At 42.7% G+C, this 23,746-nt stretch overlaps 1 protein-coding gene across 6 annotated transcripts in view; it reads left to right on the plus strand.

The window, feature by feature from the left end:
* The window catches only part of klf8 (Kruppel like factor 8), an 86,482-nt gene extending 63,242 nt beyond the window's left edge, over positions 1-23,240 (plus strand). For 4 of the 6 annotated variants that reach the window (XM_086309511.1, XM_086309507.1, XM_086309510.1 and 1 more), the window contains 5 exons: positions 5,585-5,836; positions 5,928-6,162; positions 14,766-14,877; positions 17,098-17,237; positions 17,802-23,240. In XM_086309511.1, coding sequence (XP_086165637.1) covers positions 5,585-5,836; positions 5,928-6,162; positions 14,766-14,877; positions 17,098-17,237; positions 17,802-17,983 — 921 coding nt within the window. In that variant the 3' untranslated portion in view covers positions 17,984-23,240. The remainder of the gene's footprint in view (positions 1-5,584; positions 5,837-5,927; positions 6,163-14,765; positions 14,878-17,097; positions 17,238-17,801) is intronic. The other 2 variants (XR_015131325.1, XM_086309508.1) reach the window with 2 other exon arrangements.
* The last annotated feature ends 506 nt before the right edge of the window (positions 23,241-23,746 follow it).

Genomic DNA, 23,746 nt, shown 5'->3' on the forward strand with positions numbered 1-23,746 from the left:
TGGGTAAGGATTTAAGGGGTGGAGCTGCAAAGCTGTGCCTGTGGTTAATGTCTTCCCCAGCTGTTGTTTATTCTCTCCATGTCCATATCTGACTTCACACTTCATATACTCAAGTGTGCAAACACACACAAATGGAAATGGCTGTCTGCAAGTGCCTAAACATATAAATTCTGTACACACAGGCACTGGAAATCACAACGAATCCACGCCAGATATGCCTCTTACTTAATTTCTGCTCGCTCCTTCTGTTTTTCCTCCATTTCCATCTCCGTCCTCCGTTCTCTCCGCTCGTATATAAGCAGTCACCGTGTGTCTGTCTCGCCTCGGGACCTATTGATTTCTTCCTGTTAGAAAAAAGACAACATTTAAACATCAGACTTAGAGGCCTCAGAGGAGCTAGCTTTGTTGTTTCTTTCCCTCTGTGTGTGCTCTGTGTGTTCTGTTGTTTTCTTTTCACCACAGCAGATCGTGTTCCCCACCGATGACCAGCGCAGGTGCAGCACGGGTAGTGTTACAAAGTCACCATCGGTCTCCTTTTTCACCATTTGGAAAATAACATTTTCCACAACAACCCAGGAACTTAAAGTCTTTGTAAGCTGATATTGATACTAGTGTTTAAAGCATAAACTGTATAAAAAAGATGGGTGGATTTGACTGAAAAACCAAGGGGCTCTGACTCCAATGTGGTAGCGCTTGTAAATCACAAAGTGGGCCTGCTGTAAAGCAAACGGCGTCTTTATCGTCCTTTTTGACTCTAATGGGGACCGTAATTCAAAAAGGAACATTGTGTTGTAATAAATATGACTTGAAACTAAAACTAATGACCATAAACTCATCAGGAACGTGTTTACTGAGGCCACAGATCAGCGACCCGAGGGCCATTTTCTTGTAGACAGTTTTATAGATGGGCTTTCTTCTGCACTTAGTTTCACACTGCTGGCCAAGGTAACTTTACTATTCAGACATCCTTTTTATACAGTCGAGGTTATAAAGTGATATTTAGCCTGACAGTTGGTGCTGATACCAGTCCATATTCTTTTGTTTATTGGGTTTTAGTTATTTCCCCTCTTTCTGTCAGGTGAGATGGCTTTAGTTTAAAAAACAAGTTTTAACGTCAGCTGTTGGCAACATTCAACCTTTAACAAGCACCTAACATAACCTACGAATATCAACCACTAAATACGGAGTTATTACTTTCTCATAAGCTGACATCAATCAACAAGATAGCTGATACCAATATTTGATACTACTTACAAACGACTTAAAAACTCTCCAGATTATAAAATTGGAGCAAAAACAGTGACTTTGAGCGAGGATGCGCTCTCTGTATCAAAGGCAGTTTCTCAGTGCGACTTTGTGCGACTTTGTTATAGAGGGCTGTCACAGTTTACCCCACTTGTCATGTAACTTGACATCAATAAATTATGTGGCTGCTGACAGTCGAGCATGATCGGCCTGTCAGGAGTCTACCTCTCATGTTTAGCGTCACCTGTTAGCTCTTTGTTAGACAGCCAGAAAGTGTGCTTTTCATTTGATCGAGTTGGTAAATAATTCCCTGCTTGTGTACTCAAAAATATCGCCACGCAGTGTCCTCTCTGAACACATGAGGTTACTTATAGCCGAGCTGCATTGCAGCTGCAAATCGCTCATTATTTGATCTGTATGAAGCCGGGATTAAAGTCCTCTGGACATTTTACATCTTCTTCTCTCTGCCGGGCTTCCTCACCACTACAGCTGCTCCCCACTTTCATTCAAGTTAGAGATCACATGAATTAATTGCACAGCGAACACTGTGTGACCCATTTTATGATGGAGCAGATGAACTGAGAAGTGTAGGGTGTGTGTGTGTGTGGGGGGGGGGGAGCTCCACTGCTACAGTAAAGGTTTTTCCGTGTATCGTTCTGACATGTCGGGTTCACTTTTTAAAGGCTTGCAGCTTTGTGTGGCAGATTGTTGCCATTGTGTCATTTTAACGACCTCGTGCAGAGATCTAGAGGAAGCTGCCTAGATTCTTTAAGCCATCATTTATTCATATTTACATGCAATTCATGCTGGAAATATTCGGACAGTCGCACGGTGTTTGTAATTTTGCAGCCATCGCAATAGATTTTAGCAGCCCGAAAGTTTATGAAGGAAGATGATTCTTAGTAAATCTCCTGATCTCAGTCCAGTGGAGCATTACTGAGGGAGGGAAGGAAGACTCCAGGCAGAAGGGCATTTCCTGCACGCACTTATAAACATTAACATTTTATTTCGATCGCAGTTTTGAATTTAAACTGAAAGTGAGGTGTTCAGTTTCGGCTTAATTGATACTTTACAAATTTTTTGTGGTGGCATACGGAGCTCAAATTGTGCCAGTGTCCAAACACAAACTGTTTCTGCTGTTCATTCCCTTAAAAAAATAAAAAAGGTCGAGCTTCAGACATTTCAGAAAAACTGTCCTGAAATCCTGACTTGCAGAAATGATGTCCTTCAGATTTTCTGTTTTTAAAAGTCTATCAGCTCTTCACTATTTGCAAACATCAATGGTATTTGAAAATACTACTGGGTGATTGATCCATACTATAATATACTGATGCTGTATTATGAAACCTGGCTGTGTTATTATCGATAATATGCATTCTCTGCAACTGAATATCAGTTTCTGACCGAAGGATTGAAAGATCATTTTTGACTTTTATAGTAAAAACACCAAGAGCTTAAACCAAAGCCGATGGCAAAGTGTGGCTTAAAAACTTTTAAATAGGAGAATAGTTTATACATTTAATCAAGGACATTTATTGGGGGAAACAAAGCCACCGCTTTGACGCAGAGCGGGATATTAAATTGTGAGGAAAGAGCTCTTTTACATCCTCGCTCTTAAGCTAATCACTCTGTCTTCATAGAAAGTGTTTCTTCCTTTTTGGCCCCTCTTTCTTCCCTTCCATCTCCCTTCCTCTGAGATCAGAGCTCGCGGGCATCCGGAGGGGGTTTTATTTTCTTTTTCTGTCTCTTTTTTTTTATATTGGACTTCAGCCTTTCAGTCTCTTCTTTTGAGGATTTCGCACAGAGTTGTGGGTTTAATCTGAGCAGCTGTGAAAAGAGGAAAAGTGGAGGGGAGAGGAAAATCGAAAAGAAGAAGGGGGGAAAAAAAAGAGCGAGTGGGTAGAAATGAAGCCAGTGAGGGATGAAAGGGTGAGGTGGTGAAGAAAAACAAGGGTGTGGTTGATGTAAAGAGCGAGAGATGCTGGAAGGAGAGGAGGGATGTGACAGACAGAGAGAGAGAGAGAGAAAGGTGAAAGGGGTGTGGTCGTGATAGAGAGAGCGAAAAGAAAGGAGTGAGGAGAGGCGGGGCTGAAGCAATGGAAAGACGAGTGGACCGGGAGGGAAATGGAAGGGAGTTGGTGGTGGGTGGGGAACGAGTGGAAAAACATGGAGTCAGCTGATGGCTCCCAGTTTCCATGGCAACGCTTGGCCTTTCCCACCCACTCTCTTTCTCTCTCTTTCTCCTGTCTCGTTCTGTGCCTCACCCACTCCCTCACTTCTTTCACACTTCATTTTCTTTTCAGTTTTTTTCCCTTTTTTTAAAGACCGTCTCAGTATAATCACGTTACAGCCCAGCTTCTCTTCGCCCATCTCCTCTCTTTTTTTTGTCCTACCTTCTCATCTTCTCTCTCCTTTCTTTTTCCTATTTGCCTATAAAGTGCTCCTTAAATCCCTCCTCACCTAAGCCGAGTTTCACGCAGGTGCGGCATGTTCCTTTCCTTTCCTTTCCTTTCCTTTCCTCGCTCATTACTTTGTTTTGTTTTTTTTGCTTGTTCAAGCCCACTGCATTAGACCACAGTGTAGAAGGTGAGCATTGATATGGATTAACCATTGCAAATCGTATCTACAAACAAAAATCAAGACGCTAATCTATTTTAAATCTTCACGTGTCCTGTAATGCTGTAAAAAGGGGGAAAAAGCAGAACAACAGGTTTGCTCTGTTGTAACTCTGGCTATTTGGACATGACGCTCACCGACGGGAAAGTTGTTTACCACTTATATTTGTGCCGATGCCACTGCCACAGCCTCCAGCTGAACTGTGTGACCCGCTAAAAGGGCGTAGCAGAGTCTCCACCCTCTCCTCCTCACCCAGAGCCAAACTGTGCTCAGCTGAACTGGACGGAGGCCAACTCCCGGACTGGAGGCTCGCTGCTGCTCCCTCTCGCTCCAGTTCTCCCGTGTCTCTTTCACTCTTCCTGTGTCTTTTTTTTTTTTTTTTTAACTCTCTCCCTCTCACACAGTACCAGTCTCTCTCTGTACCCATGCAGCCCTTCCCTCTCTTCTGTCTCCCTCACTTTCTCCTCCGCCCCCCCACCCAGTGTACCACACTGCAGCCATTGTTCCCTGTGCTTTCGAGCTGCATGGCAGCCGAGTCCTGGCTTGCTGTAGATGCAAAGGGACAATATGAAAAACCACAATGCCTGTTATAAGAAAGCATTTTCCTTTGCATGAAGCATTTCTTCAAAGCAAACCTTAACCAATCGCTGTCTGTCTTCATTCACTGAAGAATGAGGTCAGGCCATGAAAGATGTATGCCCAAAGGGTTGAGGAGGTTGCAGAAGCATCTCTCATTCCATAATTCTTCTCCTATGGCTGACGCGTCTAACTACTACAGTACCCACGAGTCTCAGCATCATTCGTTATGTATCAAGCCTGTGATAAAAGTATACCATCATATTTCCTAATATGATCCTGGCAATGCATTTGAGTCGGAGAATGAATTGTTCTACTCTTGTGAATATTGATGAAAGTGCACACTTTGGTTTTTCCTGGTGAAATTTGGTGAATGTTTTACACAAAAATTGATAGCATTTGTTATTTGAGTTATTTGTTATTTGCACATTGGATGATGGTCCTGATGACAACCAGCAGTGTTTCTCTTCCATCCTCCCCAGTATTTTACACCTTATCTGCTCACAAATATATGCATTAATGGTGTTCTTTGCCATGACCATGTAACACACAGAGTGACTGCAAAGCCGAGAGAGATACAAAGATTCAAGGTCACCTGTTGTATTCATAACCAGCGCTGTATTTGCATGGACTCTAGTAGAGTAGCTTTGCATGATTCGATTCAGAATAATCTCCAGTAATCTTACAGCTTGATGGGCCTTGATGTAGCCACTGCCTCAGTTCTCTCTTTCAGGCTCTTAAGCTACTTGTTTTTGATTTTTGCCCCAAACAACAGTAAAAATGAGCATCTACCATTGTATCAGTGTGTAATATTAGGTCCCTGTTTAACTACTGTTTCCTCTGCTGTTGTGTTCATTACTGTGGGTTGTTTGGCTCCTGCTGACTTTTTAAACAATAAACCAGCATGCATTAGCATTTTTCTTTTTTGGCATGCTACACATAACTATGATTACTGCTTCTAATTAATATATCAGATCGCTCTCCTTTGAGAATAAAAATCTAATTATGTTGAGGATATAAGTTGCCAGGTTTAGAGTAAAATCTGGAATAAAACCAGTCAACTTTAGTTTGCTGAAGCTGAGTTATCGCTTTGTCCTTTTCTTTCTAACCTTTTCTTATATCTTCTTGTCCACCGTGTTCTCTCTAGCAGGCAGATATAGGTGATGACGGCTCACAGCCGAAAGACCTGAAGGTGAAGAAGGAGTGCAAGACAGAGCCCTCCTCGCCTCATCCGAGCCCCACTGAGGACCAGACTGAGCCCGTTGACCTTTCGCTCAACAAACCTCGCTCCGCTTCGACAACGAGCACCACAGTCAACCCAGCTCCCAGCAGCGCTGTGACCCAGCCCAGCCTGTCAGCCACACCTGTCCCCTCTGCGGTGCAATCGATAGGCTCCATGGTAACTATAAACTCCTACCTTCTGTGGATTTAGAAGTGTAAAGCGCAGTAGAGTTACAACCACTCATTTTCATCGCTTCTTTTCTCTCCAGGTCCTCTCTCCAGGATCCATCTTAGCCACGCAGGGCGCTGGAGGCCAGCAGATTCTCCACGTTATCCATACAATCCCCACAGTGACCATGCCCAGCAAGGTGGGTCAGCTGCAGACCATCCCTGTGGTGGTGCAGTCGCTGCCTGTTGTCTACACCACCATGCCTACTGACGGTGTCGCCACAGCAGCCATTACGGTGCCGCTGATAGGCAGTGATGGGCGCTCCGAAGGATCTGGTGAGTGTACAGTCATAAGCTCCAAGGGGGCAACACCAGTGCAGTATAGCTTCTGCTTTTAGCAACAATTGTCTGTTTCATATAGACCACTTTCAGTCTTCAGTTGCCTAAATATCCAGACTTTGTACTAAATAAGATTTATAAATACAGTATATCAGTCAACATGAGCTCGCTCATTGACAGCTCTGTGTGATAATGTCAGCTGACAGGGTTTGCTAATGTTTGCACTTGTCGTTTGGCTTAGTTAGCAAGGTGCATCTGCAATCACTGCAACATGCATTTCCACTGCATTAAACGTCGTGCCTTAAAACAATATATACATTCGAAAGTGCAGCTGGATGAGGAATAGAAACCAAACTTGAACCTATAGGCTGGAGTCGAGGGGAGAGGAACTGCAGTTTTTGGTTAGGCTTCTTTTTTTAACCCCATATTCACTGTTCTTGGGTTGGATAGACTGGTTGGTCTAACCAGTCAGGAGCCAGTGATGTAGTTCAACATGAGGCAATAACCAGCCTGCATAGCCCGTGTTGATCTAACACAGGTTTGGTGCAATCTTGGAGATTTTGTTTTCTTGCTCTTGCAAAAGAATCATGACATCACCTTTCTTAACATTAAAATAAAACTTTGCTTTGCATACTCAAATTTAGCACCGTGCTAAATATTGGCCAATGTATTCTACTGGATCTAAGAGTCTTATGTTGGTTTTTTTTGTGTTTGTTTTTTAAGGAGCTGTACAGTCATGAAGCAAAGGTTGAGTTCTTACATGAAACCACACAAATAACCTCTGAATCCAGGATATTATTTAAAGGTGCAGTCTCAGAAACTTAGAATTAAACCTTTAAGAATACAAAGGAGCAGGCACTGCTTTGTAGAGCCACCATGTTGACTTGCCATCTTGATTTACATCCCTCCACCTCCCTCCACTAAGATAAGGATCATACCTATTTTTTTATCAGCCCTTCACCAAGTAAGTGAAAGGAAATTTGAAAACTGCAAAAACTGCAATAATTCTGTTATTAATGCTTGTAGTTTTGCATTTTGGCTGTTATGAGAAGCAGACTAAATCATGCGTTTAAACGGGGGTAGGAAGATGTTTTACTTTGCAGTGACAGAGCATTTTAGAACCTCTTTCTTTCTTTAATGTGCCATGTTGAAACAGGATGTTAAGAAGGAACGTGGCACCGCGAATGTTTATTTAATATGTCGCAATATCTGTAATGAAAATACTTGTAATTTGAGATGAGCGGTAGACCTCTCCTCTTTAATGTCAGTCTTCCTCTTTTGACTGTCACGCCTGGCGTTGCATGGTTCTGTCACCGCTGCTTAAACTGTCATTTATGGAGGTGGGGGGGGGATCTCAGTCTCAGTGGAACACAGCGTTTCTCCCAAAGGAGCTGGTGTCTGTTTGTGGTTGGTGATATGTTTGATTTGCCTTCTGTCTGCCTGTCTATCTTTGTCATTCTGGAAATTCTCCATATGTGCCAGATGATTGATGGCGTCGTCTAAATGTGGAAAACTGCAGAGAGAATTGTTACATATGTTGCAGAGAAGTGGCTAAAATTCTTCAGTGAGCCTCTGAGCAGCTGATTTTCTCATATTCTGTAATGTAAAAAGCCAAGAATGCCCCACTAAAATAGTCATGTACAAGCTGACTACTTAGCATTTGTCTGGACTGTTATTAGTCAGCAGTGTCTTAACCTCCCAAGTGTTCCTGTCGGTTTTCACTAAACAACAGCAAATGTCTGTCAATCCCTGTGTCCACACGACCGGACGCTCGACATTTGCCCAGGCAAGCAGGCAAAATAGACCTCCGCCCCTTTAACTGCAGTCGAGTCCCTGGGCAAAGTCGGCAGAGTTCACCTGGACTCTGATTCACAACAACACAGTCTGGACTGAGGAATGTAAACGAGGCAGGCGGTGAATCTCAGAAGAGTCTGCAGCACACAGACTGGCCTGAAGATGCTCTCAGACTGTTACTCATCCATGCCAGGAGCTGTTGTGTGTTTGTGTTTTGATTAACGTTTTTGACCTTTTCCCAGTTTGTCTCAAACCCCTTTTAGAAAATACAAAATACCCAATACATTAAGTAATATGACCGTAAATGCTCTAGCAATGTTAAAAGATAAGATTGATGTTTATTTTTTAATTAGCATTTAATCAGCATTTATTTATTTATATTTGTTCTAATCTCTGTGTTTGTTTTTGTTTGCACGAAGCACCTCGCGTCTGCAACAGCAGCAGTTTCATGACTGAAGGCAACTACTTTGTTTATTATTTGCGGCGTCAGTCAAGCAACAGGCAGAAAGTTAAACACGAGGCACGCCGAATGGCTGCTCGCTCGTTTGCGTTCTGAAGTGCAAACTCGTAGAGGAACGAGAAAGAAAGTACAGATAGACACAAGTCAGGAGGAAATGAAACATAGTACAATAAACTGAAGTATACTGTAATCAAATGAAGTGTGAGGGTAACTAAAGCTACACTGTGTTCAAATGGATTCAGAAAATACGAATAAATGATGATATGACATAAAAAAATGTGTGCAAAAAAAATGAATTCTACACAACAACTTAGGTTACTTTTAATAAACAAATCAGTGCTTACCATTATATGTTACATTGTTTTTAATCATTTAAATTTTTATTTAATATATTGAACAGTTATTGTTTTTGTTTAATATTGATTTTGGCAGCTTTGGTCCTCCGTACATACAGTATGTTACATAATTACAGGTCACATTGTGCTGACTTGCACAATATTATTGCACAGTAGACGGGAAATAGTTTTCTTTATGAACATAATACTAATTTAGGGCAGTATTGTGGCACGGTGTCAGAGTGGTTAGCACTGTTGACTGATAGCAAGAAGGTCCTGGGTTTGAATCCGATCTGATGGGCTTGGGTTCTCTGCGAGTGCTCTGGCTTCCTTTCACAGTCCAAACACACGCAGTCAGTCGGGTGATTATTATAAAAGCATAAATGAGCCGACACACCTCTCAGAGTCCACGCTTTGTAAGCTTTGCCTGTAGACTCTATGCTCTCGTCACAGCATCCATCAAACACGTATCCTACTGTCGCTCTGCTAAGACACGCATTGTTTACTTGCTCGCACAGAAAGCTGTTGTGTAGTGGATGGGGATCACAGGGCTGGAGGGCAGAGGCGGAGAGTAAAAAAGTTAAAGTTGAATGAATGTTTTTCTGAAGTTTTCTTATGTTTTTTGCTTGATGCTCAAAAGTAACCAGTCATCCTCCTCTGGTTAAAAGATGTAGTTTTGTTGTTTTGTATTTACGTGTCTAGCTCTGTTGATTTTTACGTCCTGTTTGGTGTCTTCGTGGGGAGTTTTTGATGCTGCACACAGCAAACTTCAGAAACTCAGGATGTATCTATATTTGAAATTCCAGCCTGAGGGCTGTCATGTGTATGCTTACTGCTATTGAAGGTAACCGTGATAGTTGTTTTGGTTCTGATACTGACTCTCTCTACATCTGCCTTTATTCCTATTTTGAGCTAAATTCATTTGCCAAGAAGAGACAAGACGCACCTTACTGATAACATTTTTCTTTTTTTCTTTTTTTTTGGTTGGTTGTTTTTTTTCCAAAGAGTCTTTGTTTAAACTTCTTTTAAACGGGTACAGAAATTCTAATATTGTGACAGCCCCTCCAAAAATTAGATATAGGGTTAGCCTAAGGGGTTTGGGGTTGGAGAAGTATTATTTCAGTCCACCCCTGCTCCTTTATTACCTTTCTATTAGATCAAGTAGAACAGAATTCAGTGAAGTAATAACAAGCCCTTTTGTAATTTTTGCTGCCATTGTAACAAAGCTGCTGGTTTGGTGACAGCACAATATCTGATATCCTTTTTCTTTGATTTGTTGTCCTTTAAAAACCGCGATAACTGGGCACGTAAATCCTAACCTCTTGGAAAATGATGTAAATTCAGTGCACATGCCGCGTGCCAGTAGGTCAAACTAATTAGTCATCATGAAGGCCCTCTTTCTCTCCAAATAAACTGCCCACCTCTCCATAACTCATTGCCTATCTGTTTACAATTGGTATTCCTGTCAGTGAGTAATGTGCTGACATAACATCATGTTTCATGTTGACTTGCAGTCTTTCTGTATTGAAGATTAACTTTAGATCAGGCTTGTTTCTGCAGTGCTGCCCTGGTTGCCACACCTAACAGTGATGCTGCGGTGAAATTACTTAACCTGGTGATCTATATGTCTGTCTGGGGTCAGAGTTTTATTTTGTGATTTGATTGTACTTTTCATTTGACTTCAGTAAAGGAGCAAAAGCACTTTAACGACAGGTTAAGATGCAAGATACTGAGGCAACACTAAGGACTGTGTAATCCACACAATATGATGTACTTAAAACTAGAAATGATCGCAAATGTTGGTAGTATGAAATGTAGGGCGACCGTGGCTCAGGCAAGCGCATCTGTAACCGGAAGGTCGCCGGTTCGATCCCCAGGCTATCTGTCCTGGTTGTTGTGTCCTTGGGCAAGACACTTTACCCTACCGCCTACTGGTGTTGGTCAGAGGGGCCGATGGCGCGATATGGCAGCCTCGCTTCTGTCAGTCTGCCCCAGGGCAGCTGTGGCTACAACCGTAGCTGCCTCCACCAGTGTGTGAATGTGAGAGTGAATGAATAGAGATTGACAGACCACGTGACTTTCGCGCATTGCATGCCGGGAACTCGTGGCAAAACAATCCAAGTACCGCATCAAATGCAAGCATTTGCAGCACCGCAAAACGTTCATTCTTCGGTTCCAATAAATTCTTGCTTTTTCTTTGCCCCCCAAAAAAGGAATGTACAAAACGAAGGAGAACAATGTCGGTCCGTACAAAGACAGACTTGATGAAAAGTCAAAGAAAAGATACGAGGAAAAAAATCAAAGGAGTGAAAGGGTCAGACCCTTACGAGCACACAGAGGGACAAAATACGTTGGCGTGCTGCCCAACTTTCACCACGCTCATATTTATAATTATACGGTTCTTGGAGTGAGTGCACACACTCATGAAGTTTAGTAACTTCAGGTCACTGCAACAAGCCCAGGTACAGTTTACCAACAGATGGGTACAGGACCTTGAAATGCACCGTGTAGAACGAAAGACCATCGTACGTATCATAAGTTTACCAGTCTCACAAATCGTCTTCATAAATACACATTCGTTAACCGTTTATTAATAGGACCTTTGAGCTCAACGATAATTAATTAGTAGTGGAAATAATTTCTGGTTCGCATTACAGAAATGTAGCAGTGACAATAATACTGTATGCTGTAATCGTACTGGGCAATTAGTGATACAAAACAACTGTTTTACCCTGTGAATAAAAGTATATGTTTTTGTCAATGTACCATGGTAATAAATGAAGCGAAACGCAATGTTGTGTCAGGACAATCCATTATTTATGCACAATAAACAAAGGAGCATAGCGCGACAATTTCTGTTCAGCGCCAGACTTGCTTGTAACCTATATCACCAATTATGTTATGAAAAATGACGTATTAACTACAACAGCAGACTGACCTTTGTGTAAATGCTTGGAGCAGACTAACCTGTGAGCTGGAGAGTTCTGGGATGTTATATTTGGTCTTTGAATGGCTGCAATCCAGGCCATCCGTCGGCTCTTTGTTACTTCGGAAACACGGCTCGAACAATTTCTCTCCAACGACGTAATCCGATAACAACCGATCTCTTTACCCGTCGGCTTCCCGTGGCTGTCATGCGACCGGCTATTGCAGTTTATAATACAACAGCTTCTTGCCATTTTTTTGTGTTTCTTTTTATCGCTGTGTGACTGATTTCAATTGAAAGCCTGCGTGCGCTAGTACCTCTTGCCACAAGTTCCCAGAATTCTTTGCGGTTTTACCCCTGAATGACGTCACATTTTCAATCTCTATAGTGGAATTGTAAAGTGCTTTGGGTGCCTTGAAAAGCGCTATATAAATGCAATCCATTATTATTATTATTAGAGATATTTGTGGTTGGTCTGTTAATTCTTTGGTGTAACAATGCTTCTTGACAATAAATCTTATAATGTTGGAAAGCCATTCATATCTGTTTTAATGGTGTCACATTCAAAATGGGTTGAGCAGCAAAGTTGAGTATGTGAGTTACGCTCATACATCCTTTTCTTCAACTAGCATTGCCACAAGTCAGCCAGTGTGGTTGTGTTGGCAGCAGAATAAGACGATTGGCAAGGGCAGAGAAGATTTGGCTAGTTTTTCATGGATGCAGCGCACATACTCTCAACTCTGCTGCTCAACCCACAAATACATGTTCTTTAGAAATAAACAAGCTTTTCAATGGTATAAGATTCATTGCCAAAAAACATTGTTACAGCAAGGTAAAGACCCTACAATAATACAGAGAAAAGCCAACAATCACATGACCCCCCTATGAGCAAGCATAGTGCTTGTACAAATGCAGAGTGGTGTATAAACAGATGGTGAGTGAAAAAGGTTAGTGGAGAAGGAACACTCAATGCCTTCTATGCCTATTGCAGTGTAACTAACGCAGGATTCGGCGTTACCTGATCCAGCCCTAACTACAACAGCCGTAACAGAGGAGGGGCCTGGAAGTTGAAGGCTCTGCCTCCCATTATACTTTTCCTAGGAACTACAAGTAAACCTGCAGTCTGAGAACAAAGTGCTCTATTAGGGCGATATGGTCCTATGGGGTCTTTCAGACAAGCCTGATTATTCAGGACCTTATATGTGAGTAGAAGGAGATATGTGTAAATTGGACTCTGGATTAAACAGGGAGCTGATGAAAAGAAGCCAATATGGGGCAAAAAAAGCTCTCTCTCTCATTCTAATCCCTGCTTTGATGGTGTTGATGGAGCAGTTTCCAGTTAACAGTTTGTTCACTGCTCAAAACATCCTCTAAACAATCTAAAGTCATCAATCAAGTGAGCGAGTGAGTGGATAACTGAAGTCGTAGTTATCCTGTAAACCTGTTTTCTGTGTACGTTTCACATCCCTGCGCTGAGAGGAAACAAAGAGCGTAGTTGTGAGCACGACGAGGGGAGCGAGCAGACAACACGGAAACTTGGATTTCTTTTTTTTTCTTCTTCCATGCGAAGCGAACGAGCAGCAGACAGCTGACATTGGCAGCTCACGCGCCGAGTCGTCGAGTGGGAGGAAAAGGAGAAGGAGGCTAGATAGGTGGGCGCACAGCGAAGGCAGCGAGGTGAGGCGGAGAGGTGGTGGTAGCGGTGAGGGGGGGGCGGTCAGGTGAGGAAGCACGAGGAGGGTCAAAAGGAGAGGAGATGGGTCGTTCTGCCTTTGAAAGAGGAAGGCAGCAGAGGAGGGTGGGGGTGGCTTTATTGTCTCCAGAGACAAAGAGCACCACTTTTTTTTTTTTCTTTTTTGGTGCATGACCCTCCCCACACCACCACTGCCCCCCCCCCCCCCCCCCCCCCCCACACACACACACACACACATTCATACAGATATATATACACACTCCACCCAAATTCCTTGCGTCACCCTTCCAACCACCCCACCCCTTCTTGCTCTCTCCGGGCTGGGTGGACTTTGAACAGTGTGGCTGCCACATTCCTGCACAAAGAGGAGGAGGAGGAGGAGGAGAAGGGGGGGGGGGGCACTTTGAGATCTAACAATTAATCGACCCAGCCTGATTTCATTGAAGGTGCATTAAAAATCAAAATCATACATATATAAAGTTCTCTGTGTCCAGTCTGGTGGCGTTTAGGTAGCATCTGGTCTCTTGTAAAGCTTTGTTTTTCTTTTTAGGCCATGAAACTAACACATCAGATAACAAGAAACTGCAATAATCTCCTTTTATACAATGACTTTTCTGATGTGGCGGTGTGACGAGGCCATCCTCCCTTTACATATTAGCTGATGAGGACATGAATTTACACTTCCAGAGCCAAACGAGCAGCTGGAAATGTCTTGAGAGTGGTTAACTCTCCGTAATCAAGAATTCAAAAGCAGGACCTTCGGTTTAAAATCTAAACGTCTTCCTTCCTTTTGTGAGAATTTCGAACAGCTTGCCAATCCTCGAGGACGCGCGCCGAAGCTTTCCGATAGCTCTGGGAAATTTGTCTTTCACTTAATTGCTAATTAGCATTGTCTGTGAGTTCAGCTTTTTTTTCTTCCCATTAACAGCTGTTCACATCATCTTCCTCCTGCTGTGACATTGTAAAAGGTTGTTGAAACTGAAAGTAAAAGACAACCACTGGAAGATGCTTCTTTTAATAGAAACTGGAGGCTAAAACAGGCATTTTGAGAAAGATGGAGAAAACAAGCAGACATGCAGAGGAATCCAGCGTGGGGTTTGGCCTCAGATTTGATCCATTTTGCAGCCATGCAGACCACACCTAATCCTACACACACACTTGGAGCAAGCCTTTGTCTTGCTAAGTTGCTGGAAACCAGACATTGCTGTTAAGAAGTTATTAACCCCCTGCTGTTCTATTCTCTCCGTTTCCACCCCCTACCCCCAACTTCTTTTTTTTCCTCCTCCCTCTCAATTCCATGGCCCCACAATTTTCCTTCATCTGTTTCTACCACTCTATGTCCTTCTATTCACTCTTTACACCCATCTTCCTTTCATCCTTTCCTCCCCGCAGTTCGGATCAAGCCAGGTTCAACATCTCCAGTGGAATATCAAAGTGAAAGTGATGCAGAGAGCGGTACAGAGTCTGGATCGGCTTCCATCAGCGCCCAGAGCCTTGATGCGGGGTGAGTCTTCGATGCAGATGGACGCATCAAGCACAATGTATTTAGCCACACCTGTAAAATCTTACGTGCAATCAATAAATATAAAAAAAATGAAAGATGCATTCATGAAATGTTGAATGCAGGTCTTCAGACACAGTCACCCTGGTGCCCCATTATTTGGAAATGCTCAGAGCCCAGTATGAACGATTATATTTTCTAGATCTAAGGTTTCAAAAGCTGATAACCACAACAATGAACAATTAAGGATACAAAACTAGATATCAGCAGCAATTAAAATGTGATGCATTGACAGGAAAGTGGAGATAGCTCAGGGATCCTGACAGTACGCTTAAGAGTGCAGCCAACATTTTGTCTTTAACAATAAGCCAGTCAAAGCCCTGAGTTCTCCTCTAGCGAGTGGAGAGCTTGTACTTGAGAAAGGAAGTAGAGCATATTGAAACGTTATTGAATGGCCATAGTCTCAGTTCAGAACAGGAAATGGTTATCTCGCATGTTAAAGTCCAGTGGGTTTCTTTTTTTGACCCCTCCGTCCACCCCAACCTCCTTCCTGCACGGTCTCTTCGCCTCTTCATCACGTTGCTTGTGCAAGTTATAAGTTGCATAATAAATAAGGTTTATTGTGGTTTCACACCTTTATCAAGTGACAGAAAACCTGGTATGCAGACTGTTGCAGACCCAGTTCTTTATTGTGAAGTGCCACTAGGGGGCAGTGTCAGATGTTTGGTACAAGGATAAGTATTTTAGATTTGTGCTCTCGATGGTTCTTTTCTGTAGCCTGACGCTGCGATGAAAGTAGAAGTCATAACAGACAAAGAAGTTCTTTGTAGTGAATTGTGAAGCTAGATTGTTGGCTCCGTGCAGGTGACTCTCCATAGCCTCTCTTTGCATAGACATAGGGTTCCTCAAATGGGCAGCAACATAGAGCTTTAAAACCTGCATAAGTCTTGATCTCCTGGTGGCAAGTTGAAGTACTGCAGCAGAAAAAAATTGTGACAGAAAAGCACTTTTTGGAGACGCCAACTGTAAATCAGATGTCTGCAAAACTGTCGGAAAGGCATAAATCCATGTGTAATGACTGCTGATAATAGGACTCGGCAGGGTCAGCAAGAGGGACTCTAATGCACAGCAGGGTTTATGGGAAATTCTTTCTCTGTGTGGGGGTCACCTCCCTCGCCTGCAGGCTCCTGACTAATTACATTACTGCAGCACTGCCATGACTGGATGCTTATATAACCTTATATAACCCTCTGTACAGCAGAACACACTGGAGACGCCCAGACTGTAACACAGGAAGACAAGTGGGCGCATGTGTGCGTCGCGAGCGCTCTATAGACATAAATTAGGACATTTAGCCCTCCAGAGGAAAGCGCGGACATGTGAAAGATTGTTTTATATCGCAGGGTAAAGGGTGGTGTGCCGCTGGAGACTGTGTTTATTAGAGAATCAGGACGTAGCTCCGGCCACACCCAGTGGGCGAGGCTGCCTGACTAACTGAAATTCAGGGTGTGGGCGTTGACAGTTTGCTCAGCGCCCTTATCTAGTGTGTGTGTGTGTGTGTGTGTGTGTGTGTGTGAGAGAGTGTGTGTGGGTGTGAGAGAGAGAAAGTGTGTTTCAGAGTACAAAAGTAAGTCTTTTGTGGATTTTGTGTCTTTTAAAGTGGTTTAAGGAAGATTATTTGTGATTTTCTGTGTGTGTGTGTGTGTGTGTGTGTGTGTGTGTGTGTGTGTGTGTGTTGCAGGGCAGGGCTGTCCCAGAGCAGGGGCATAAACAACCTTATGTAATGCAGTTCACCGTCACACCTCCTTGTAAAGAGGGACATCAGCAGTGTTATTTTTTTAGTCTTTTTGTTTCCAATCAAATGTATTTAAAGTTTGACTGCCTGTAAATATGAATATGATAATTCACACAGCTGATTCTTGGAAAACTGAAGCATCATTTAAGAGGAAGAAGTCAAAGGTAGAAAAAGGGCGACAAAGAGGAGTGCTGATGGGTTAATTTTGAGTTTATCTCATGTGTTTAAGGAAAGAAGGGAGTAAAAAATAAGTTTAAAGGTGAAACGATTCAAGACAAATAGAGGGAAGGGGAGGAATATCGAAATGGAGCTGTGTGACTTTCTGATGCCCCCTGGTGGCTAAATCGGTGTTAAGTTCTCCTGAACATGATGAGAGAAGAAGAAGCGTTTCTCAACAGAATCGTCCTTTTCCTCTTTCGGTGTCTCAGGTCGGTTATGGACTTGGAGCCCGTCGATCCAGATTCGCCAGACATCAAGAGGCGACGGATCCACATGTGCGACTACGAAGGCTGCAAAAAAGTTTACACCAAGAGCTCCCACCTCAAAGCCCACAGGAGGATACACACAGGTGAGCTCGGCCCTAGAAACGCATCACAACAACGCCACAAATAAATCAGTGCAGTCCAGGTGTTCTTTGAAAGGAGCAGTTCATCTCCAGGTGAAGACCAGAATCATTATTTACAGATTACTGCAGGGTGATCTTTAAGGATTAAAATGGCCCCTTTACAGAATTTAATGTAACCTCCGGTGGCTCAACATTTGTCAGTGCACAGTTCACGTCTTATCTGCTCTCAGCAGACAGTAGTTTTTCCCTAATCTGAAGGAGATTAGGGAAAAAGTGCCCAATGGTATTTTTTTTCAGACAGGTTTCCTGAGGTAAGACACTGTTAAGGTGTGTGTAGGAATGGTAAGCAGGATTTGGCTGTTTGAAGCTCCTGTGTTGAATATTATCTTAATTTTATTCTACAATCATACAGTGATTGACATGATTAGGTAGAGTAATTGTAGTAAATAACCTGTAGTAAATAAATTGTTTGCTCAATTTTGTCCACCATCGTCCTGACCCTCCTCTTCCTTCTTTAACCTCCTTCCCTGCCTCCTTCCTGCTAACTCCTCTCCTCGTCTCTTCCAGGAGAGAAGCCCTACCACTGTACCTGGGAAGGCTGCACCTGGCGCTTCGCCCGCTCCGACGAGCTGACCCGACACTTTCGCAAGCACACCGGAATCAAACCCTTCCGCTGCACCGAATGCGACCGCTCCTTCTCCCGGTCTGACCACCTCTCCCTGCACCGCCGCCGCCACGTGATGATGTGAACTCTGACTTCCTTCCTTCCTCTCCCCTGATGCCCCCAGCTCCCTATCAAACTGACCTCTGACCCTTTGATTTCTCAAAAACAGCACATCTTGTACCAGTGCCCCCACACCTCACACTATACTTCCTGTTTCCTCTCTGCTCTCCTGCGGGATTTTAAACCCACCTTGCAAATAGAAAAAAAAAGGACTTTACCTTCTCCTCCTCTTCCTCCTCATCTTCATCTCACAGTCATAGGACAATTGTGTCTGTGTGTTTGTTCGGTGGTGGCAGCAGGATGTTTTTTGCTGCGTGTGTGTGTGTCTGTCATCATTACCGTCCAGCCCAAAGCAGTCCTCTCTACCATCCTCCGACTCAGTCACACAAGATGTTGCCTCCTCAGAAAGAGAAAGGATGGACTGAAGGACATCCAGCAGCAGGGACTTTCATGCTTCCATCCATCCATTACATGCATCAGTCCATCCAAAAGGCAAAGAGGAAGAGGAGGGCTCACACAGATGTCACTTCAGCTGCTCTTTTCTTGATTTACAGTTTTTATTTTGTTCATATCCTGAGTTTGGAATCTACGTGACTCCAAAATTTATTTTCTTGGAAGCTAAAGAGACTTCCGAGGACGCCGCTTCCCGCCACTGCTTTTCCAGGAAAAGTTGTTTTTGAGAACTTTGAGTTTCGTTCCACCCCAGTTATATTTGCCTGAGGCAAATGTGATCTTACTGAATGACCTTTTGATCAAATAACAGGTAAATAAATATAAAATACAGCATTACGCAAAAATGCTCCAGGTATCATTATAGCTCCTTAAATATTAAGTAGCTGCGACTTGGATGACAGTAAACTGCTTACAATTGCTGAATATTTGGACTGTCTTCGGATTTCAAAGTGGAGCGTAGAGAAGTGCAGTTCCTGGAGTTCTTTAGTTCCTGGTTCTGTTTGTAAAAGTAAAAGAACCAAAACTCATTTATCATAAATTCAGATGAGGTATTTACTTAACTGTGCATATCGGTGTGTGTGTGTGTGTGTGTGTGTGTGTGTGTGTGTGTGCGCTTATTTCATTGACAGCAGCTGAAGTGACGTCAGATGCATCAGCATGTCTGAGGCTAAAACACTGCGCCCCACCCTCCCATCGCCATTCGCCTCCTTCTGCCCTAAACCCCCGCCACCTCCCCCGGTACAGGGAGCTACAAGACTGTGAATTTAATAAAACTTCATTTGTTTTCATTGTATCGATCTATCGATCACGTGGTTGTTATCGCCCCGCCCCCTCCCCCGCCGCACACACCTTTCCGATTCCTCTTGAATAACAGTATTTGCTTTGTTTGCGCCGTAGTCGCTGTTGTTTTATCAGAAAAACACAAAAAAAGGCCTTTAGTCCTGTCTACATTTTTTCTTTTCTTTTTTGGTGTTCTAAACAAAATGTTGTTCTTTTGTTTTTTATTTAAAAAGAAAAAAAACTTTCAGATCTTCTTTTTTTTGTCGTTGTTTTCTGAGGCTGTGAAAAAGACAGAGGAAAGGACACAAATAGATTGAGAATACAAGTAAAACTCTCATGCAGGGAATAGGGGAGCTTTTCTGAGTGTGCGTGTGTGCGTGTCCGTGAGTTAGTGTGCATGTTTTGAGACAAACACATAATCAAGAATTTAAGATTTTTATGAGTGCGTTGTTCCGGGCACTTGTTGTTCTTTTACCTCTTGCCCGTCGAGCCTTAATAACCGAAGTCAATCTGTAAGGGCAAAACTAGAACCGCCGACAGACGACGACTGGCCACAGCGTTCGCTTTAGTTCAGTTGTTTAGTTTTTGAAGTTTAAAAACAGGAAATTAAAGGTGTTATGTGTGGAATTTGTTTCCGTATTTGGTGAGAAAAGTTTTTTTGGCTGAAAAAAACATGCTTGCTGATTTTCAAGCCTTTTAAAATAGAAATTTTAACATTTATTTTAACAGTGTCACCAAAGTGAGTTGAACCTAAAGCATTTCAAAGTTTTAACAAATCAGATGGTTTGAGAATTTCCAGCTTTTGCTCATCAGACTCTTTCGAGACTGTTCTTTTTTAATATAATTAAATGGTTTTGTAACCTTGCATCGTTATGAGAGCAAGAAGACTGATAACGGAGTGGTGAAGGTCGTCTGTCGGTGGTTCTGGGAGAAATCGGGCGTCTCGTAGGGCTGTCGGGGTCCAGGCGCCTGGGGTTTAAACCACGGGGAAACTTAAGCGCTCTCCTCACTAGCATTTCTACCAGGGTGGGGGTCAATTCACTCCGGTTTGTTTTTAATGGCAATAGAATCTCAGTTAAAAGCCTCGAGTAGATACTAACAGATGAATCGTGTCTCGAATTGGGTTCTTTTGGAGCAGAATCGACCCCCGCCTCACCCTGGTTCCTTACCCACAGTGTCCATGTCTTAAGTGGGCTGGTTTTCAGCTCCCGATCCGGGCTGAACTTGATTATGCAACATAACGCAGACGCAGCTCCAAGCGCTGTTCTGATCTCAGTCCTAGAGCACTAGCTGGTAGTTGGGTTCCTGATAAGCAGCTCACGTAGGGTTGTTGCAGGAACCTTAAGAGGAAGGTCAGGTTTGTGTAGAGGCCTGCGCTGTTGATCACTACTCTGTGTTGGTATATAAGACTTAAGGTGTGGAAACACATCCATAATTTCAAACAGACTTGGTAATGAGCGAGTGGGGAGCTGGGGTTGTGATGGACGGAGCAGGCTTTTCTCATCCTGGCTCGTCTCTTTTCAAGCAACAACCCCCCCCAATAAAAAACGGCTACACACATTTTGCTTTGAATTCGTTCTCGCCATTTACAGTCGTCTTTGTCATCATTTCAGAAGCTAGTAAGTGAGAGCAAAATGTTTTACATCTTGACTTTTCACATTGCGATAAATGAGATGGACATGCAGGCTTGCTGTGAGCTGAGCGCATGCCGTGAAGAGGGCAGATTTGTTGCGTGGTCTCCGCGCTGCGAAACCGAAGAGAATCCGTCTTAGCCGAGTCACTGAATATGGTTTAAAAATGAGGGAATCTGTTCCTGTCTTTCCATTTCCCATCAGGGGAAGCATTACTTAGAATTCAGTCACTCGCTTGGAAGGATTTTAGTGGTTTATTTGTTATGTTTTTGCAGCGCAGAGCAATGCAATGTTCCCATTTCTCTTAACATCCCCTGCTTCAAGTAAAAAAACAAAAAAAGAAGTTACTAAGCACATCTTTCTAGGAGAGTATATGCATTTGATTGCAATTTTCTTTCTTTTGTAAACTGTTGATAAAGACATTAAGGACAATGACAAATAATTAAGAGAAATCCGTGTACATAAATGTATATAATCAAAGTGCAGAGTAAATGTAACGGGTGAATTTCTATTTTTAACACTGACTAGATAATGTGAAAAATCTTTTTTTTTCTCTCTTCTTCCTCTGTTGGTTTGATGAAATGTGTTTTTCATCACGTGTATTTTTTTTTCAATCTAATACATTTGTTTCGTAGTTTCTTAAAAAAAGAACAATTATATGGTCCCACTTGTGTTGTGCACATTTGTGTTGCATGGAGAGTAGCCTTCTTGTTTTCTTATAGTGACGTTGGTGAGCATGTCAAGTGCGTGTGAGACCGTTGAGATGCCCCAGCAGGGGTGGGGGTGGGAAATGACCCCCTACTCAACTAACTAGGGATTCATTATAACAACCGAGCTTAATGTCCCAGTACTGGACCTGGTTTTAAATGTCAAGTTAAATGTGAGATTCAGTTGGTTTGGGTCAGACCCATTTTTTCCTCCTTCAGCTTCAGGTGTGTTCTGCTCAGATAAGTTAACAGGAAGTAAGAGGAAGTCCCCAGATTTACAGTAGCCAGTTTAAATGTGTTGATATGTTTCTCCTTTTTAAAATCGATGTTGAAATCCAAGCAGCAAAAACATTATTCATGTTAGATCAGTCAAGTGCTGCACTAACTAAAAGGTTCTTTTAAAGATACCTAATTGAAGTACAAAAACAAAACACAGAGCCACTGATTCACTTGTTATCGGACCAGATGTCGTATACCTTATCTGTTTCTGGGGCTTCCTGGCTCCACGTCGTTACAGTTGAGGTGCGTGGACGTTTCTTTGTGGTGCTAACAGGAAATGGGGTTCTGGTTTTTCCAGCACATTCAGTTTTATCTCTCCATCGGCCTCGTGTCTGTTTCGGAGATTGCTTTCGATTTTTTTGTTGTATGTGAATGGAATCGTTGATCTTTCCTCGACCACACACACTAACTGCTCGGCACTGACCTCGTTTATCGTTTAAATGTCATCTTTATGACTAATTAGTGGACGAGGTCAGGAATGAATGAACGTTTAGCAGAAATCCAGCGAAATCTCAAGACCTCCAAATACAGCTTCTTGTCTCCTTTTAGCACCACGAATGAAACCTTCCCTCTCACATATCTCAAATATATCGTAACAGAGGCAGAAGTCCCAAAGATTAATGCATTAAAAAGTACCCCTGAATGCTAAGCCCCTTTATTTCTGGGAATGTTAACCCCACAGAGCACATGTGCTCTGTGTCATTTAGTATCTGCTATTGGCCCTTTTGCTTTACAAGCACACTGATCAGCTCAGTTGGTATATTTGCACACCGAGACAAACTCACACACGCACTGAAACCTCTGGAGACACACCGACGATGGTCGGTTAAACATCCGAGCCTGTTGACGACACCCTGGGCAGGATATTTTCGCTGGTGTCGGAGCTTTGGCAGGGAGACTGATGCATGTGTACATTTATCTCCTGCTTCTTGTTGGTTTGTGCAAGCTTGTTTTTCCTCAGTATTCCTCTTTTTCCCCGTTTCCTCCCATTTTTGTTCTTGTATAAAAGCAGGATTGTGAAAAAAAGAACCATAAAGACAGAGTTTTATCCCTGCTGAAACCGTAACGGGATCGAGTTCGTGTCTGAGGGTGACGTCACGTCTGTGCGCGAGTGCCTCGACTCACCACGAATCACATCTTCTGCAAATCTGGAACTTTTAGGTATTTTCTATTGAATGCAGTAACTTATGGGCCAGTACTATATTTACTCAGTGCAATGCAGTTATCATTATAATAATACAATTATTAATAATATTTTTCTTTTTTGTATTTGTACAGAACAAATGTGTAAAGATCAGTGAGGAAAACGTGAGCTTTTTGATACTGTGACTCATGGTGTTTAAAAGTCAGTTTCTCCCTGTACAGTTGTGATTATTTTCCCCTCCCTTTCTTCTTCTTTTATAGAATAAAACATGTTTTTGGTGCAATTTAATACCCTGTGTCTGTGTTGTTTCTTATACTTTGGTTCTTAAGTGTCATTTGCTATTAAATCGAAATGTAAGCAGTGTGTTTGTAAATTGCTGTGGCAATGAAATCAGAAAAATGGCAGAAAAGGTCGTATTTGTAACTGGCATTTTCAGAAAAAAGATTTCCCACATTTATATTCCAGACCTGCTGCTTTTACCAATATCTATAGTATATGTACGTCAGACACTTTCTTAAGTACACCTTGCTAGGGTTGCTCTGTCTTTTGCCTCGAGAAGTTCTCTGTGGCACAGATTCAACGATGCCCTGGAAACTGTCCTCTGGGATTTTGGTCCATATTGCACATCCATAATGTGAATCTTCCATTCCACTACATCATGGATGTGCTCTATTTGATTAAGATCTTGAGACTGTGGAGGCCTTTGAGTAGAGTGAACTTATTATGTCCAAGAGGATAACACACTTTGGTCATAAAGGGATGGACATGGTGAGCAACAACACTCAGGTAGATTC

This window comes from Aulonocara sp. 'chitande type north' Nkhata Bay, linkage group LG10 (assembly GCF_057382095.1).
Source record: "Aulonocara sp. 'chitande type north' Nkhata Bay isolate Kocher_YH1m ecotype deep benthic linkage group LG10, A_spYH_male_GT1.1, whole genome shotgun sequence".
In the NCBI taxonomy this organism is placed as follows: Eukaryota; Metazoa; Chordata; class Actinopteri; order Cichliformes; family Cichlidae; genus Aulonocara; species Aulonocara sp. 'chitande type north' Nkhata Bay.